Raw genomic sequence first — 16,484 nt, forward strand, 5'->3', positions numbered from 1 at the left:
GAATGAGCCCGCATGGGGCGGGAGCTTCACCTGCCCCTCCGTCAATTAGGAATGTATCGAAAGTCTAGCAGAAAACGAGTTAAATTAACCGTTCGCTAATTTCCTTGTGTCCCTCCTACATAATCCTCCCTTTTCAGCTTGCCCAGAAAGTACCACATGTTGCAAGGTTCAAATAGTGCCTAATGAAATGGTGGCTAAACGCTTCTCCCTCCAGCGCCGCAGACCGGGAGCCCTTTTGCCGGCCTTCAAAGCCCACCCGGTTTCCTGTCCTGGTTTCCGAGTCATAAAAAATAAAATAAGTGAGAAAGTTTCCTTGGCAGAAACAAAACAAAACAAAAATGTTTAAGCTGCCAGTAACTCTCGACCCAATAATCCAGCGGGTGAAACTCGCTGCCTCACCCACTGCCAGCCGTCGGTGTAGCTGGATTCCGAAATGCCTCCGCCTCACATGGGGTCTGCAGCACCTGCGTCTTTGCTTTCAAGCGGTCGGTGGAAGACTGGGTACCAGGCTAGGAGACTAGCCAAGGCCAGGGTGGATTCAATGAGAAGAAAAGGGAGAGGGATGGGAGAGAAACTTTAGGGAATGGAATGGGGGGGGGGGAGGGACACACAGACTGAAAGACAGACTGACAGAGACACCTCCTCTGTAAAGGAGAAGGAAGAAGAAAAAGGAGAGGGGGAACAAGAGATGAAAACCGAACTAAAAGAACAGGAGGGGAGCAGAAGTACAGACAGACAGACAACAAACACACACAGTTCAGTCTAAACTCCCTGCTTCCAGTCCCAAATCTAATCCCAGCAGGCAGGAGGATTACTCTGGCCTGGGCTAGTAGATAATTTCAGGTCAATCAGGGTCTCAGAATGGGACCCTTTCTTAAAACAACAATAAACCTAACTCCAACACCCTTCTCCCAAGTTAAAACCAGCTCCAAGCTTAAGCTACGCAAAGCCTGTTGAAGCCTCAAGATGCCTAATAATTAATCGTGGTCATTAATTAGGAAGGAAAAGGGGGAGGTGGCTTGCTGCTGCTTGACCCCAAACAATTTAAATTAAGCTTTGTGAAGGTGGTCTCTTAAGACAGCCCTCCCCCCCTTCTTCCTATTCTTTTTCTTTCAAGCCCTCAAAAATTTCCATTATAATCGCCAACGACGGGCGGGCAGTGCGGGCTCTCTTGCACTTCCCAGCAAACTGAGGCCAAGCTGGCCACCGCTCCTAGATCTGCCCTTCTCGGCAACTCCCACCTGTCTTTCCCCCCACCCCTTTGCCTGCACCTGCTGTGGGTTGTTTCTCCTAGAACTTCAGAAATCAAGTGGCTGCCCAAAAATTAGTCTCGCTGCAGTGCTCACGAGTTAAATAGTTCTCTCTCTCTCTCTCTCTCTCTCTCTCTCTCTCTCTCTCTCTGTGTGTGTGTGTGTGTGTGTGTGTGTGTCTGTCTGTCTGTCTGTCTGTCTCTGTCTCTCCCCCCTCCCCCGCATTTCTGGGTATCTGTCTCTCTGTCTCTCTCCCTCCCTCCCTCCTCCTCCCCTGCCTCTCCTTCTCTTCTCTTCCTTCCCCCTCTCCACTCCCTCTCTCCCCCTCATTTTCTCCCTCTCTCCAGAGACTGGAGTCCCTTATTTGAAATGGTGCCGCTAATACAAAGTCATCAAAGCACTATGGTTCTTGTCTTAAAGTGACAGCTTGCTTTATGGGGCTGTTTTAAATACTCTCCCTCCTTTTCAATGTCTCTCTATCCATCTTTGTCTGCTCTTCAGAAATGGGGACAATATAAAGCCCGGCCTGGCGAGCTCCCCACGCTGGGCCTGGGCAGTGCCAACCCCCGCCTTTAAGCAGATTGAAATTGTCAGTGCTTCATTAATCTGAAACTAGTTACTTTCCGTAGGCGCACAGCATACACTTCCGATCTGTCCAGATTCTCTGAGGGAAGCCCCCCCCCCCCCCGGGTCTTCCACTGTTTGGGATTGGGAAAGTTCACCAAAATACAACTGGGTTGGAGAAAACAGGGCTCAGGTGGGAGAAGAACAGAACCCGGTGGAGAGGGGGCCTTCCCGAAATCAATACACCAGAGAAACACAAACCCTGTTTTTATTTGGACTCCCCAAATTTTGGAGAATGCACTTGAACTTAAGGAGTCAAGGTTATGAATGTACCATAGAGCGCCATTATGAACTTGGGGTCTCACCAGCTTCGGGCTTTCTTCCTCCAGATAGAAGAAACTTACTTTCAGGTCTCTTCCAAAGTTGGGTTGTTGCTGTTTTGTCTTTGTTGTTTAATTTTCATCTGAGCTCTGATTCAACTGTGTTCCTAAGACACATCTTTAAGTTCCCACTCTCCTCTGGCCTGGCTCAAACTCAGCTTGACTTAGCCCCTTCAAGTAGCCTCTAAGAGGCAGAGCTCTGGCTGGGCTGCGGGTTCCCCCCCATTAACAAAGACAATACAAAAGGCTCTTCTGCCAGTTCTTATTTCTAACTGGCTTAGAATAGCAAGATTTTGGATTTCATTCTATCTAATTTAAGAAAGAGGCATCTGTGGGCACTTTTTTTTTTCTAAAAAGAGTTCAATTTCAGTAATGTGAGCCTAAAGATTTATAAAATAGATTTATATTAAATTATGTTAATAGAAGCCTAGTAAATGCACCAATTAATTGCACGGAAAAATTGTTCCCTTTGAAAAGGTCTGTCACCTTAACAGGTACATTCAAAGATTCTCTGTGAATAATGAAAATAGGAACAATTGCTCTGATGCACGAGCCCGCATTCATCCTCTGGGACAGCTTGCTGTTTAGGAAAGGTGGGAGGGGCTCCTTTTAAAGATGTGATTGCTCCTTTAAACCCAATTTCCTCTAGCAAATGGGTTCAGTTGGAAGTGTCATTCTCTTCCTCCCATCCTAAAGGCTGGGCTGATGCTCCTTTCCCAGAATTCTCCTCTCTCTCTCTCTCTCTCTCTCTCTCTCTCTCTCTCTCTCTCTCTCTCTCTCTCTCTCTTCTCACCTCAGTGTTGAGCAGCCCCCCCCCCCAAGCCCCAGCTTTCCTGAGGATCTTCCCACCTTCTTCAAGGACATCTCTCAAGGAGTGGGGCTGGTAAAGAAGGAAGACAATTTTCTTTTCTTAAAGAGCTGGATCTGTAATTTAGTCAGGGTGCTGGTGGGAGCTTGTACAAAGCCCTGGGTTCGAGCCCCAGCACCACACAAACCAAGTGATGGCAGCACTGGAGAACATGAGAGAAGAGGTTGTCCTTAGCTACCTGGACAGTTAGTAGTCAGCATGGTAAGAGATGCTATAAAAAGAAAATGAAAAACCCTAGTATTCTTCTGTTTCTTGTTCTTGGCTTTATATTCACACTGCCACAACTACTTGGTTCTCTTTGTCTGTCTCTTTCTCTCTGTCTGTCTGTCTGTGTGGGGTGGATGGGTGTGTGTGTGTGTGTGTGTGTGTGTGTGTGTGTGTGTGTGTTCCTCCCTCTCTGGCATACAAGCTCATACGTATGGACACACAAATCCTTTAACCACCTGGGACCACTTTCACTTACCAGCTTTCTGGCAATTGGCTGACCAGTCAGTGTGGCCTAAGCAAGCTGACACCATCCTAATCAGATAACATTGGATAGAAGTGGTGGCAAGTGGTGGGGGTGGGGAGGGGCAGAGGAGGCTAGGAATGGAAGACTGCTTTTCCCTGAATTCTGTTTCTATTTGGGAAAGGAAGTAGCAAGAAAAAAGCTCTCCTGTATAATTCAAACCAAACCGGTTCAGAATAAGAACTTCAGAGAAGATAGCTCTACTGGCACCAGTGTCTCCATTACCTGGGCCACTGACATGCCGAGAATGAGCTGTTGGGTCCTTTTTGCCCTGGTTTACAATTGAAAAGCCCTGCCAGGGGATGTAATCCCTATCAGGCCCTTGGCCTAGAGCATGTGGTGATCACTGGGTGCCAGAGGAGAAGGAGAAGGTCTTTGTTCCTCCTTTCACCTTTGAGTTGAGCCAGGGCACGGGGGTGAAAGGTCATCTTCCTTGTGTTCTAGAGCTCCCAGCAGCCTAGGGTTCTCCTGGTTGGCTACAACACCTTCCGTGGTTCTTGCTCACCCCCCTCTTTTTAGTCAAATAAGTTTCTGTTTTCTACTTAGTATTTTAATTTCTCTTTTCTGGTTGTGTTTAAGGATTCTGAGAGGCTGTGGTTTGGATAAAGAGCATTTGGTGGGTTTCCCATCCAAGTACTAACCAGGCCCGACCCTGCTTAGCTTCCGAGATCAGATGAGATCAGGCGCGTTCAGAGTGGTATGGCGGTAGACCATTTGGTGGGTTTCAAGTGGGACCGGAGGAAAGCTGGAGCCTGCGACTGCCTAGTAGACGTTCCCCACATTGGTTTCCAATAGTAGATGTTCTCCACATTGGCTCCCAATGCCATAAACCTCCTCCAGTGCACCCAAGGTGTTTGTTCTGAAGATTGTTGGGAGACTACTTTTGTTCTTGAGCCTAGCGTTGGAGAGTGGGCGTAACCGCTCTTAACCCAGTCTGGACAGTGAGATTCTAAATTCTGGAAGCGTCATTCTTAAAACACACTCAGTGGCAGTCCTCAGCCAGGATAGCAGCCCTGCTCCACAGGAGTGGTAAGCATGGTGTGGCAAGAGCATTGCAAGAGCTGTTCACAAGACCTGCAACCGGAGGCCCAGCAAGGCTAGGGTAGGGACTGAATTCCATGCTGGCAAGGGACCTGAGTGTGGACTAGACTCAGACGCAGGACAGTGGGGAGCTGGCAAGGATGGGCTTAGCAAGGAATGGGGCAGGGGTCTATGGGGCGGGCGCCTCAGAAGAGACGCTTTGGGCAGGAGTAGGCTTGTAGGGGAGATTCCCTGGGGTGGAGGCGCTCTTTACTTCCAACAAAGAAATTACCCTCTTTAAAAGACAGTCCCTAGCCCCTACAAGCGACTTTCCTCCCACTGACCGCTGTGATCGCCTAGGAAAAAAGGAAAAGAAGGAAGTTGGTTTTTAGGAAATAGGAAATGCAGCGAGTTTGTGCCTAATCCCCTCCCAGCCAACAGGACAGCTCCTGCTTTCTCTCGTGAGATCAGGACTACCGGAGCAGGAGCACGAGTTGGCTTGGGGCAACTGCCCAAAACCAGACCCAGCCCTCCTTACAAAGCAACCCATGGGTCCCCATTGGTGTGGACCCTGTGTGGTCCTTCCTCTTGCCTGCCCGGGCTTGGTGTCCTAATGGGGTCTGAAAATGAGCTTGTTCCTGAAGGCTGAATGGTGGTGTGTGTGTGGTGGGGGTGGAGGGGTGGGGAGGAGACTGACTACCCCCGGAACTGTGAAGCTCATAAACAAGATGATCACATACCCTTTTTCTTTGCTGGGGAGGACTGGACCTAAAATCAAACCTAAAAGAGGAAAGGAGGAAGGAGGGAGGGAGGGAGGAAGGGAGGGAGGGAGGGAAGGAGGGTGCAAGTTAAACAGTTCTTGAGGCTATACAAAGAGTCCCACTGGTGGGTGATGTTGGCACTCAGAAGTCACTTCCACAGACCCAGGTCCAGGCTGAGACACCTAGGCCAGGTAGTCTTGGCAGGCCTGAACCCCTGAGGCACATTTGGGTGACCCTTGATCAAGTTTCCACAAATAATAAGCCAACTCCGCCCCCTGAGGAGAGTATTACCCTTCAGATAGCTCTCGGGCTGTTTTGGAAAGATGAGATTGTAAACATTTCGAAAAGGCACTTTTCTGTCTCTGCCTTTTTGCTACCTTGGCACTGAGGACATGAGGACCTCCAGCTAACTGACTTACACAAGCCAGCAGCCACATTGAAGTTTCCAGTCACTTGTAAGGTCCCTCACGCTGACTTGCTTGGTGGACTGTGGATCTTCTAAAAACTACTCCTATTGTGTGAATTCCTTCACGGGATTCTTGGTTTAGTATTGAGCAAGATGAAAGACCAGAAAAGAGGGGCAAGTGCCCAAGAGACAGGGGTGGGGGGTTTGGGGGGTTGGCTATGATCAAGTGTAAGTAAAAACTGGCTGTGGGCCTGGCATGGGTGGCAGAGGCAGGAGAATCTCTGTGAGTGGAAGGCGGCTTTGGACTACATGATGAGACCCTGTCTCAAACAAACCAAACATAAACACCATGGGCATGGCATGGCATTGCCTCTCCACTACTTTTTATAAAAAGTGACCCTCTGACAGTTCCTTGTCCAGCCAGCTGTGCTGTCACCAGCTTTGATGAAAGGAGCACCACCTAACAGGCAGTGTCAAATGAGGACTGGGGTGTCTTTTCAATAAGAAGTTTCTGTTCTGCATAAAACCTGAAGTTCCAAGTTCCATCAGCTGGACTGCAGTCCTTACCCTCCACACGACTGTCTGTAGGGTTGCTGTGTGTGTTAGGGGGATGACAGCAGGTACCACAAATTAAAAATATTTATTTTGTTTCATTTATTTAAATAAATATAAATATAAATTTTATATAAAACTATTCACATACAAAGGGACTTCCGGAGACTCGAATTTAAAACTTTCCCCCAATGAAAAATTTCAGAAAACAAGACCTAAGGAGTTTAATTCTATATTAATGGCAACTTCAATGGTTTCATTTTTAAAACAGAACAAAAAAATAATAAAGAAACCCCCATCTGATCAAGTTTTGCGAAGACAAGGGTGGCAAATGACATGCGGTTTCAACCCACTCCCTCCATTCAGTGTTAAACTTAAATCAACCCTGTTTTCCTGTTATATGAGACTGACTAGAATTCTAGATTATTTACAGTAAAAAAAAAGATGTACAACTCTGAGTGGAGTCCCAAATAAAGAGTCAAGAAGTAGCTTCAAAGTCGGGCTCAGTTTTGAACTCTCTGGACTTTCCCGAGTTCCTTTTCCAGGTGGGATGAAGGCAATGAACTAGAACTTTGGTCCCCGTGCTGTGACGCAGCAGGGGCTGCCGGGAGCAGGTAGCCTGAGAAGGGGCATCCTCCTTTACAAGGGAGAAATCTCCTTGTCTTCGTTAGCCGAGGCTGGGGACAAGGAGTCCTCGTCCTCTGAGCGAGCATAGTGCGCCTGGCTGCCCACGCACTTGCAGCTTGCGTGATTGTTCCTCGAAGCGCCTTTCCCTTCTTTCTTGTGCTTCACGCGACGGTTCTGAAACCAGATTTTCACCTGCTTCTCTGAGAGGTTCAGGTATGTTGCGATCTCGATTCTTCGGAGTCGGGACAGGTACATATTGGAAGAGAATTCTCGCTCCAGCTCTAGGAGCTGCGTGCTGGTAAAAGCTGTCCTCATCCTTTTGCCGTTGGGTACCTGGCTGGCGTCCGAGCCTCCTACGGACCCAAGAGAGAGTAGAGGTGAGGTGCAGGAAAGGTATTCCCTACCCTACTTGCCAACTATCGGATAGGGCAGTTTTAACTCAACCCGCCCATGATCGTCCCAGTTTCACATTCTACAGCCTGTCTGGGAGGGAGAGAGACGTCCCTGAGAATTCAGGCCTTCAATGTGCGCTGAATTCCAAGCTAAACAACTAAGGAGTGCTGGGGCTTGGGCTCCTCTGCAGCCTTCCGCCGGCCTAGCAAAGTAGAAACTGCTAGCAGCCTCAGCCAAAGGCATAGAAACCCTTGAACCAGCCCAGGTGATAAGATGCAATACTGAGGTTCAAACACACCCACCCCAAACCTCAGTCAGTCAACCTCGGGTTTCCCTGAAGTCATGATCCAGGTCTCAAAAACCCGGATAACACACGACACTTGTGCACCTGTAGAACGAAGTGCATAAGGCTTCACCAAGAGGTTGACAAGTTAACCCGTGGAATTTCTAGGGATGAGCTCAACAGTTCTACAAAGTTCCACCTCCCGCCACTTTCCACCCCACCTCCTCCCTTGGCGGCGCAAAGTTTGTTCCCCGGAGGCGCGCAGGTACCCAGGTACCCCGCCCTACCCATGGTGAGGCAGTGGAACCTCCGCGGGTCCGACACGTTGTAGGTGGTGGCGGCGCAGACAGGTGGGTGGTGTTGAGGGTGTCCCAGGGCCGCTGCGGCCGCCGCTGCCGCAGCAGCAGCCGCCGCCGCCGCCGCCGCTGAGCCCGGCTGCTGAGGCTGGTGATGGTGATGATGGTGCTGGGGCGGGTGGTGGTGATGGTGTGCGTGGCTCACCCGTGGGCAAAACTGTGGGTCCCCAGGGCCGGAAGAGAACTGGCTCTTGAGCAGAGGTAGGGCGCCGGTGCCCCCAGCCGCCCCAGCGCCCGCCACCGCAGCGCCTATGGTCCCCGTTGCACCGCCACCGGCTCCTGCGGGCGGGCGAGAGGAATGCAGGTGCGAGGTGACGCAAAGCGGGCACACGCAGAAAGCGCCGCTTTTGCGGGACGGGCAGCCGGGCCCCGACATCGACATCACCAACGGGGACGGCATGCTTAGCGGAATGAAGAAATCCGGCCCTGGGTGCGATTCCGGCAGCGAGGGTGCGGGCCGCGAGGAGTCCTTGATGATGAGCGAGTCCACATAGAAGGAGCGCGACATGACGACGGGGGATGGATGGCTTGTTCCGCGGGCTGCGGCGTCCCCTCGCCTTTCGAGATCTGAGCTCTGTCTAGAGAACTAGGGCGCGGGCGGTCAAGCCCTTGGGGACGCAGAGGTGTCGGCGGCGTCTGGGACTCGAACAAAGGGGTCTCTGGAGAAGGTTGGTCCTCACGTCCCCCGCCCGGCGCCCCGGCTTCAGGATTTTATAGCCCCCACCCTGGCACGTGATGCTGCGGAGTACCGTTCAGCTCAGGCTTCTCCGCAGCTCCCCACCCTCGGGATAGGCTGCCCGAGTCACAACAGAAGCGGGGAGAGGGGGGGCGGGCAGGAAAGAACGCAAGGGAGGGGGGAGACTTCACAAAGTGTAGGGTTTGCTAATTTTGCTGGGGGATCGACCCTCTCTCCCCTCTTCTCAGCGGTCTATACTCTGTCCTACCCTCTCCCTTGCCTGGGCCTCTGTCCAACTCTTCACCGCGGCGCAACGCAGAACGCACCGGGTGGGAAACTTCCAGACCATTTAAACTGAGGTACCCAACGCAGCCAAGCTCCTCCGTGTCAACCCTGCCTGCACAGCAGAGCCTAAGACTTCTGTTCTGGAGCAGGGTGTATGATCGTGGAGTAAAGGTCGCCCCCGTCTAATCCCTACCACACTCATACCTGTCCTTGCTCCCCAGCTTTTAGACTTGGCCAAGGTCATTCGCACTGGACGAATCTGGTGGGTAACTTCCCGATTAAGAAACCGGGCGTTCCGGATTCGTGCTACATCAGGTTCCAAATACCTTTGTATTTGGGGTTCTCTTGAGGCCACTCAGATCAGTGGCCCTTCCTTGGGCATCTTTTAAATTAGCAATTCAGCCTTCTGTGCCGGCGGGGGGCGGGGAAACGACGACGAGGAGTCTCCCTTTTCTTATCCAAGTAGTTACATAGTTTACAAGCTCAACCTACAAACTCAACTGCAAAAAATTTGGAGAGGACCAAAACCAGCCTTCCTAGAGACTGGGATAGGAACTGGAGGAGGCCTTGGTCTAAGTGATCTCTTGCTGATACCACCCTACCTCTCTCCATACGGATACTCTTTGCGCCCTCAAATCCTAAAGTGGAAGAAAGGGATACAGCCAATAGAGGAATCCTGCCACTGTGAAGAGTGGATTGGTCCCAGAACTTCCTTGTGTGGCTCTGGAAGACTTGTGCACCGTGAGAGAAGGTGGCTGCCACCACAGAGGCTCTTGACTTGGGGGCAAAGATGCCAGCAGCTTCTTTGCTGTCCTTTGCTAAAATGGCTAACTTCATGTGTAAGTTCACAACAATGACAAGACACTTGAAGACTGGATTCCCTCAACCTGAGCGGCGCCCAAGGACAGGGGACACCAGCTGGAGGTGTGGTTCTGTCTCTGCGTCCTATTGCTTCCTCGTTCTCTTTCCCATCTCGGTGACCACCTCTCTCTTGCCTGATGGAGGAGTGTAATTGGGTTGTAGGGATGCCCCGCTCTAGGGAGCCCAGGATTTATGGATGGCAATTAAAGTTTTATGAATTGCAGCTGAGGCTGGTTATTGAGCTATTTGAATGTGATTAGAATTCAATTAGAAAGTGGTTAGTGGACGGTGGGTCTCCAGAGTGTAAACAGACAGCTATTCCAGAAATGTGCTAATCCAACATCTTGTGACAACAATTAAGGAGTCTTGGGGCAGAGCATGGGGCTGCTCACTTGTAACTACTTTTGCATCACAAGGTTTGTCTACACAGCCTTCAAGGATGCTCATTTTCATCCAGCCCACCCAGTCAAGACTAGCTCTAACCAGCCCACTCTCTCCTTTGACTGGAGAAGATCCTAGGCAGGTGCTGCCTGCCCAGCAGGCCTTGCAATCCTTCTAACCTTAAGAAAAGTATTTGGAACTCAACAATTAAGATGCTTGATGGCAGGGCATTTTTTATTTTTTAATATTTAGTATATATTTTATTATATACTTTAATATATAATATACAATATATTTATTAAATATTTTAATATTTATTATATATTAATGTTTACATATAATATATATAATGTTTTATATATATGAGTGTTTTGTCTGCATGTATGTATGCGTGCCACATTTGTGCCTGGTGCCCTCAGAGGCCAGAAGGCACCAGATCCCCTGGAATTGGAATTGTGGATGGGTGTGCGTACTGGAAACAGTGCCCAGGTCCTCTGCAAGAGCAACAAGTGCCCTTAACTGAGCCATTTCTCCTGCCCAAGAGTATTTTTAAAGGCTTAGGTTGTTCAATGGGGTCAACTGATTGGTGCTTTGAGAACACAGCCCTTTTCTCTTTCCTCTTCTGGCAGGTAGGTTATATATAGTCCTCTGTGGCTGGTGCTTACAGGGCAGTATTCTCAGGGGCTACTGGTGTGCTTCCAAGAATTTCTCTGCTCATGTTCTAGGAATGGTGCATGTGTGCAGACCCATTCATTTTAGGGGCTCAGTCAAGCAGGAGGCTTACATCTTATTTGGTTTATGTTGGATGGACTATGGATGCATTCAGCTTCCACTGTCGAGAGATTTTTGAGAGAGGTGAGGGGTCCAGGGAAGGGGGTGCAGGAGAACAGAAGCTTCAGGTTAGGCTGAGTCTGAGAGTTCCTCTGTGGTCTGAGGAATTTGTTCATCAGAGTCTTTTGCTAATTGCTTAGGTTCATGAAGAGCAAGCATTTGGGAGCTATAACCCCTCCATAACCTTTGCTCTTTCTTTTTCCCCCAGGTCTCTGTCTCCCCCTCCCCCATTTTCTTCTAGAAGTCAGCTCCACCTCAACCTGGGCAGAGTTGCAGTCATTGTCCTTGGAGTGGCATCATAAACTGCTCAGAGCAAAGGAGGATGCCAGGGGCCTTCTCCCAAGCAGGCTAGTCGACAGGCACCATGCCCACAGTGCTTGCCCCAGCGCACGATTTTATCTCTCAGTGATTCTGTCTGATAAAATTTCATTGTCCATTAAGTAAGCCCCCAAATGAGGGCTCTTATGAGCCTATAATGAGCTCTAATTGCCAGGACTCAGGGAGCCACGTGGAAGGATTTATTCGGTATTAAGCAGTCTGGGTACAGAGTACAGGCTGTTACCTTAGCCATTACTTTCATAATTCAAGGAGAAAATTAGCTCTTTTAAGGGGAGGAGGGAAACCCTTTGCCTCCTTCTCTTTTGCTGAGGCTGGCAGAGGCTGGCTGGCTTTGTCTTGCTTGAGTGCAAAGCAGTATCACAAATGCAAAGGTAACAACATTGCTTTTTCCCCATTCCCAGACGGAGCACCCTCATCCTGCCCTCAGTTTAGAGAAGGAAAAAAAAATCAAAGCAGCTGTAAAAAGAGCAAGGGTACCTTCTTGCTGCTGGGCTCTTGGTTGGGTTCCTTCCAGTTCAGCTTTGAGACTTGAACGCTTGGATTCTAGGTTTCAAATGGTTTAATAGTTCTTCCCCCTCTGGCCTCTGATGGAATCTGACCTGAACCTCACATCCGCTTTTCACTTTTCTTTCTTCCAAATTTCCTTTCCACGGGTAAAGTGGCATGGCCTTTTCAACAGGCCCCAGAGTTCTCAACTGTTGATGTGCTTAACTGGTCTTTTTTATTTTTTCAGGCAAAACCCCCACCTTGCACGTCCTCTGTATCCCCCAAGGCAAGGGCTTCCCCCGCCTCGCATCCTCAGTCTTTTTTTCCCCCTGCCCTCTCTGGTTTAGCGTTTGCCTCTGTAGCTACAAACGGAGGCCGCGAGCAAAGCCGGACAGCCGGGGGAGTCGGCTGGGCTGCCTCGGATTTATTTGCTCCTCTTACATTGATTTCATATTAGTTTCCAAAGCGATGAATGATCTCAAAGCTGGGTTTTGTTAGCCGAACACAAACAGGAGACAGAACTTACGTGCCCCCAGCTCCCTTTAATGAGGTCATTATCAAAGCGTGAACAAGTCTATGAATGTTTTATTGAAAGCGCATCGTTAACTTGTATCCATCCTTTTCTCCAAGTGGCATTGTGATATTGCTGTCTGTGGCACATCTTACCCGATATAGCCCGAGATTTCCCCATTCTCTGTAACCAGGCAACCCTTTCTGAATACCCAAAAATTGAAAAGAACCGCTTAGTCTTCAAGAAAGTCCTCAATAATAGTGGAAAAGAACAAAGATCCAGGAGACAACAAAATGCCACAGGGGTGACTTCTCATGAGCAATTATCTCTCATTAATCAGAAGAACAGCTGCAATATTAATTTTCTCTCTTTCTTCCTCTCTTTTCACAGTCCCCAACATTTGAATAATCATAAATTTTGATTTTATGAAGGAGTCACATTTTCGGGGGCTGGAGGAAAACAGCTACCTAGGTGAAGACAAGGAGAAAATGCTCTCGCTTTAGTTTTTGTTTGGATAAAGCTGTCAACAAAGAAAAAATATTAAAAAAAATACAAGAAAGAAATGCCAAAGAAAATGCATCCCCCACCTACTTCTAGACTGCTGCTGAAAAGCAGGACCCCATTCTCCCCCACCCCTCCTCCCTGCCAGCATCCCCCTTTCCTCCCCCTGCCCAGACCCTTTCCCTAGTTTCGCTCTGAGAAGGGTGAAGGGAAATGTCCTTGGCGTCTGGCGTGGGAGTTTCGGCTGGGTTTTTGCCCGTTTAACTTGCAAACGTGAAACCAAGCGTTGCCGGTCTGACCAAAGAGACACTCTTTGGGCGTAACTTGTATTGTGGCCATCAAAAGCCCTCCAGCCTCAGATGAACTGAGACGGCCATTCAGCAGAAATGGGGCGCTCGCTTTCCATTCAGGCTCTGGAGAGGCGATTGTTCGCAAGATGTGTAGCCAGAGTGGAAAACGTGGGTCCCCAGATAAGGCTGTAACCTGTAAACGAGCGCGAGGGAGTAAAAGAATCTCATTAAAGGCTGGGGTGTAATTAGTGAATGCGCGCTCTCTCTCTCCTCCCCACCTTGAAAGCAGTGGGTCCGGGTGAAAGGGGGCAGTTGGGAGCTAGTCCCCACATTCCTGCACTAGCTGAGTGATAGGCACTGAAAGGCCCCCATGATGTGGCTTTTAATGTAAATCAGGACGTGGCCCGATCCAGAGAGGTAACAGGTTGCAGACCCTAGGCTGAAGCAGTACCGAAAGTGCTTTTGCTCTTGCCTGGTGTTTATTCAGAGTAGATGGGCCTTTGAGAGACCTGAATTCCCCTTTGTGCCGGAGTTCAATTGAGCCTTCTGAGAAAGGGAGGGGGTGTCTTCTGAGAAAAGAGTCAGGGGTTTGGTTCAGAATTTCAGGAAAAGGAAAAGCTGCCTGCCTGCCTGTCTGTCTACATAGGAACAGAATTTTGATGGCAGCAACTCCGCCCCAACCCCAGCCCTCACCCCATCCCAAGGTGGTTTTACCCTTCACCTTAACTGCTACCCCCCATCTCCAAATTCTAACCAGGCACCCCCTCCCACCCTCAAAGCTCTGGTCTGTCATCGGAATAAAATTTATGGAGTGCATACTCTGTGCCCAGCGTGTGCAAGGCACCACGGGGAGCCTGATGAAAAGGCCAAGACAGTATCCAATGGAATATTGTTTCATTCCAGTAACAATGGCCTGAGGCGGGGGACAATTATCCGGATAATTGAAGCAAATGCCCCACCTCCCTCCCTCGGACTCCAGTTCCTTCCCAGCCTCACCACTCTCAGCAGCAGCCAGGATGGGCTTGGAGAAGGACAGTGGGAAGGCAGGAAGAGCTGACTGAGTCACAGAGCACCAATTCCCTGCTTCCCTCAGCCGGAATTCGCTGCAAGAATTGGGTCGATGTAGCTGCTTAACTGTGGGGATCAAACCAGTTTTCTTTGTCTCCTCCCCCCACCTTTCATTCTTCTTTTCCTTCTGGGCGACAAACCCAGAGCACTGTGTGCGCCAGCTATGGAATCTAGGAGGGGCCCTTTCATCTTTATTTTTCACTCTATTCAAGTTAGAGTGAGCCTTTGTGCTTTAAACACGATTTAACCTTTCTTGTTTTCAACTTTGGTCATCTACAAAAACCACCTAGAGAGCTTTTACAAAAAAGCGCCAAAAGTTACCTGGCGGTGCATGCTTTTAAGCAGGCTGGGTCTCTGTGAGTTCCAGGTCAGCCTGGTTTACACAGGGAGACCCTCTCTCAAAAAACAAACAAAACAAAAACACCCACCGAAGTACTAGAGATTTTCATGAGAGAAGCCAGAACAAGTACTGAGAAAAACCTACTGCTGCCTCCTCCCGTCCTGGGACCTGAAGAGACTGACTTAACCCCACAGACCTTATTCAGTCCTTTGATAAGCCAAGAGTGTGTTGGCCTAGGGATGTAGTTCAGTGGTGAAGCACCTGCTGATGGGCAAAGGGGTGCTGTATTTGAGCCCAGTATCATTTCCCCACCCCTAAAATAAGTGTGTATAGAGCGCCTACTATACACCAGGCTCAGAGCCAGAGAATTCAGTAGCACAAGGCCTGCCCCCCGGGGAGTTTATAATACATTAAATGAATCAACAAATCAACAAAGAGCTGGTAGGTTACAGAAGGTCATGGGAATATGAAAGAAAACCCATGGAGCTCTGGGAGTTGGCAAAAAAAAAATGATGCCTGAAATAACATTTAAATCCACACCTGACAGGGGCATGAGGTCTAAGTCTTGGGCCATCAAAGAACACAGGGACAACACAGGAGAGTTTCTCTATTTGTTTATTTAGTTTTTTTCTCCTGGAACTGGCTTTGTAAACCAGGCAGCCTCGAACTCACAGAGATCCCCCTGCCTCTGCCTCCTGAGTGCTGGGATTAAAGGCATGCGCCACCCCAGTTTCTCTTTGTGGGGAAGTAAGGCCTACCACCACCATCATCATCACCATCATCATCGTTATCGACCATTGTCCTCAGCAATGGAGTTGTATAAATCCTTAGACAGGCGGTACCAGAGGCTGGGATGTGGCTGTGAGGAACCCTGCAGGCCAGGCTTCTCCCAGAGCTCTGGAGGCGCTGAAGCTTTTCCACTCACCCTGGAGATATCACTCACTGTCCCTTAGTCTTCCTCGGTCCTCATGGCTCTGAGGTGTGCCAGGGATACCTCACCGCACCCCACTTCCCATCCAACCCAGAGTCCCCCTCTTGCACCCCCACCTGGGACTGTACCCTAAACTTCAAAGCTTTCCTGTCGCCCCAAGAAAACAGCTAGCTTTGCTGCCTGGTCACCCACTTCACGAAGGAGGAAACAGGCTTCCCTTGGGTGTAAATCGATCAATCGCCATCTCCTAGAGCTTTCTGTGTATGGGAGGGGGCAGGAGGGGAAACATAGCCTTGCCCACAAGACTCGTTCAATTCCCAGCAGCCTTCCCAGAAAAAGTGCTATTATTATGGCTGTTCCTGCTGCAGAACCCTAGCCTATTGAGATTCAGGGACTTAACCTAGGTCACACAGCTAGAGATGGCAGAGCCAGGATTCAGATTCTCTGCCTAGTGTGGGGATCTAGACAACGCCGCCAGCAAACAACACTCTGTACTGGGCCCTTCTGTGCTCCTGGCAGTGGGGTAACACCCCACACAGTATTTATTTCTCACGGTGATGCCGTGAGAAAGATACATTCACTATGTACTTAAAAAAAAATAATCCAACCCTGATTAGTGTGATTTTCCAACATATTAAAGGTTCCATGTGACAGAAAGGACAGACTAAGAGGAGACTAGGGAGCCTGATGGCTTCTATGTGCCTGTGGCCTGAACACAGGTAGCTCTGAATGAAAGCCAAACTTCAAAAGTTCATCACCATCACAATCCCATCACAATTTCCGTGGGCTGAATTTCTGGTTGGTTATCTTTCCCAGCTGACTTCAAGCAGCCCCTAAGAAGAAACACGGTTTGTTTTGTTTATTCCCACTGTCTGTCAGACATCCAGTTCATAGTCCGCATGGCTGAGAATTCACACGTGCTGGTGTTCCAGACGTTCACAGACAAGAAACTGAAGCCTGTCAACCACCTGGAAATGGCAGAGATAGAGCATTCAACCACGGTTGTTTCTTCTTTC

The 16,484-nt window shown here is 49.4% G+C and overlaps 1 protein-coding gene across 1 annotated transcript; it reads right to left on the bottom strand.

Moving 5' to 3' along the window:
• Positions 1 to 6,948: 6,948 nt before the first annotated feature.
• Gsx2 (GS homeobox 2) lies at positions 6,949 to 8,539 on the bottom strand. Its single transcript, XM_075943495.1, has 2 exons — positions 7,900 to 8,539; positions 6,949 to 7,289 (listed from the first exon to the last, which is right to left on the bottom strand). The coding sequence occupies exons 1-2, from the start codon at positions 8,474 to 8,476 to the stop codon at positions 6,949 to 6,951; spliced, it is 918 nt and encodes a 305-aa protein (XP_075799610.1). The 5' UTR covers positions 8,477 to 8,539.
• Between the last annotated feature and the right edge of the window lie 7,945 nt (positions 8,540 to 16,484).

Source organism: Microtus pennsylvanicus, chromosome 12 (genome assembly GCF_037038515.1).
Source record: "Microtus pennsylvanicus isolate mMicPen1 chromosome 12, mMicPen1.hap1, whole genome shotgun sequence".
Classification (NCBI taxonomy): Eukaryota; Metazoa; Chordata; class Mammalia; order Rodentia; family Cricetidae; genus Microtus; species Microtus pennsylvanicus.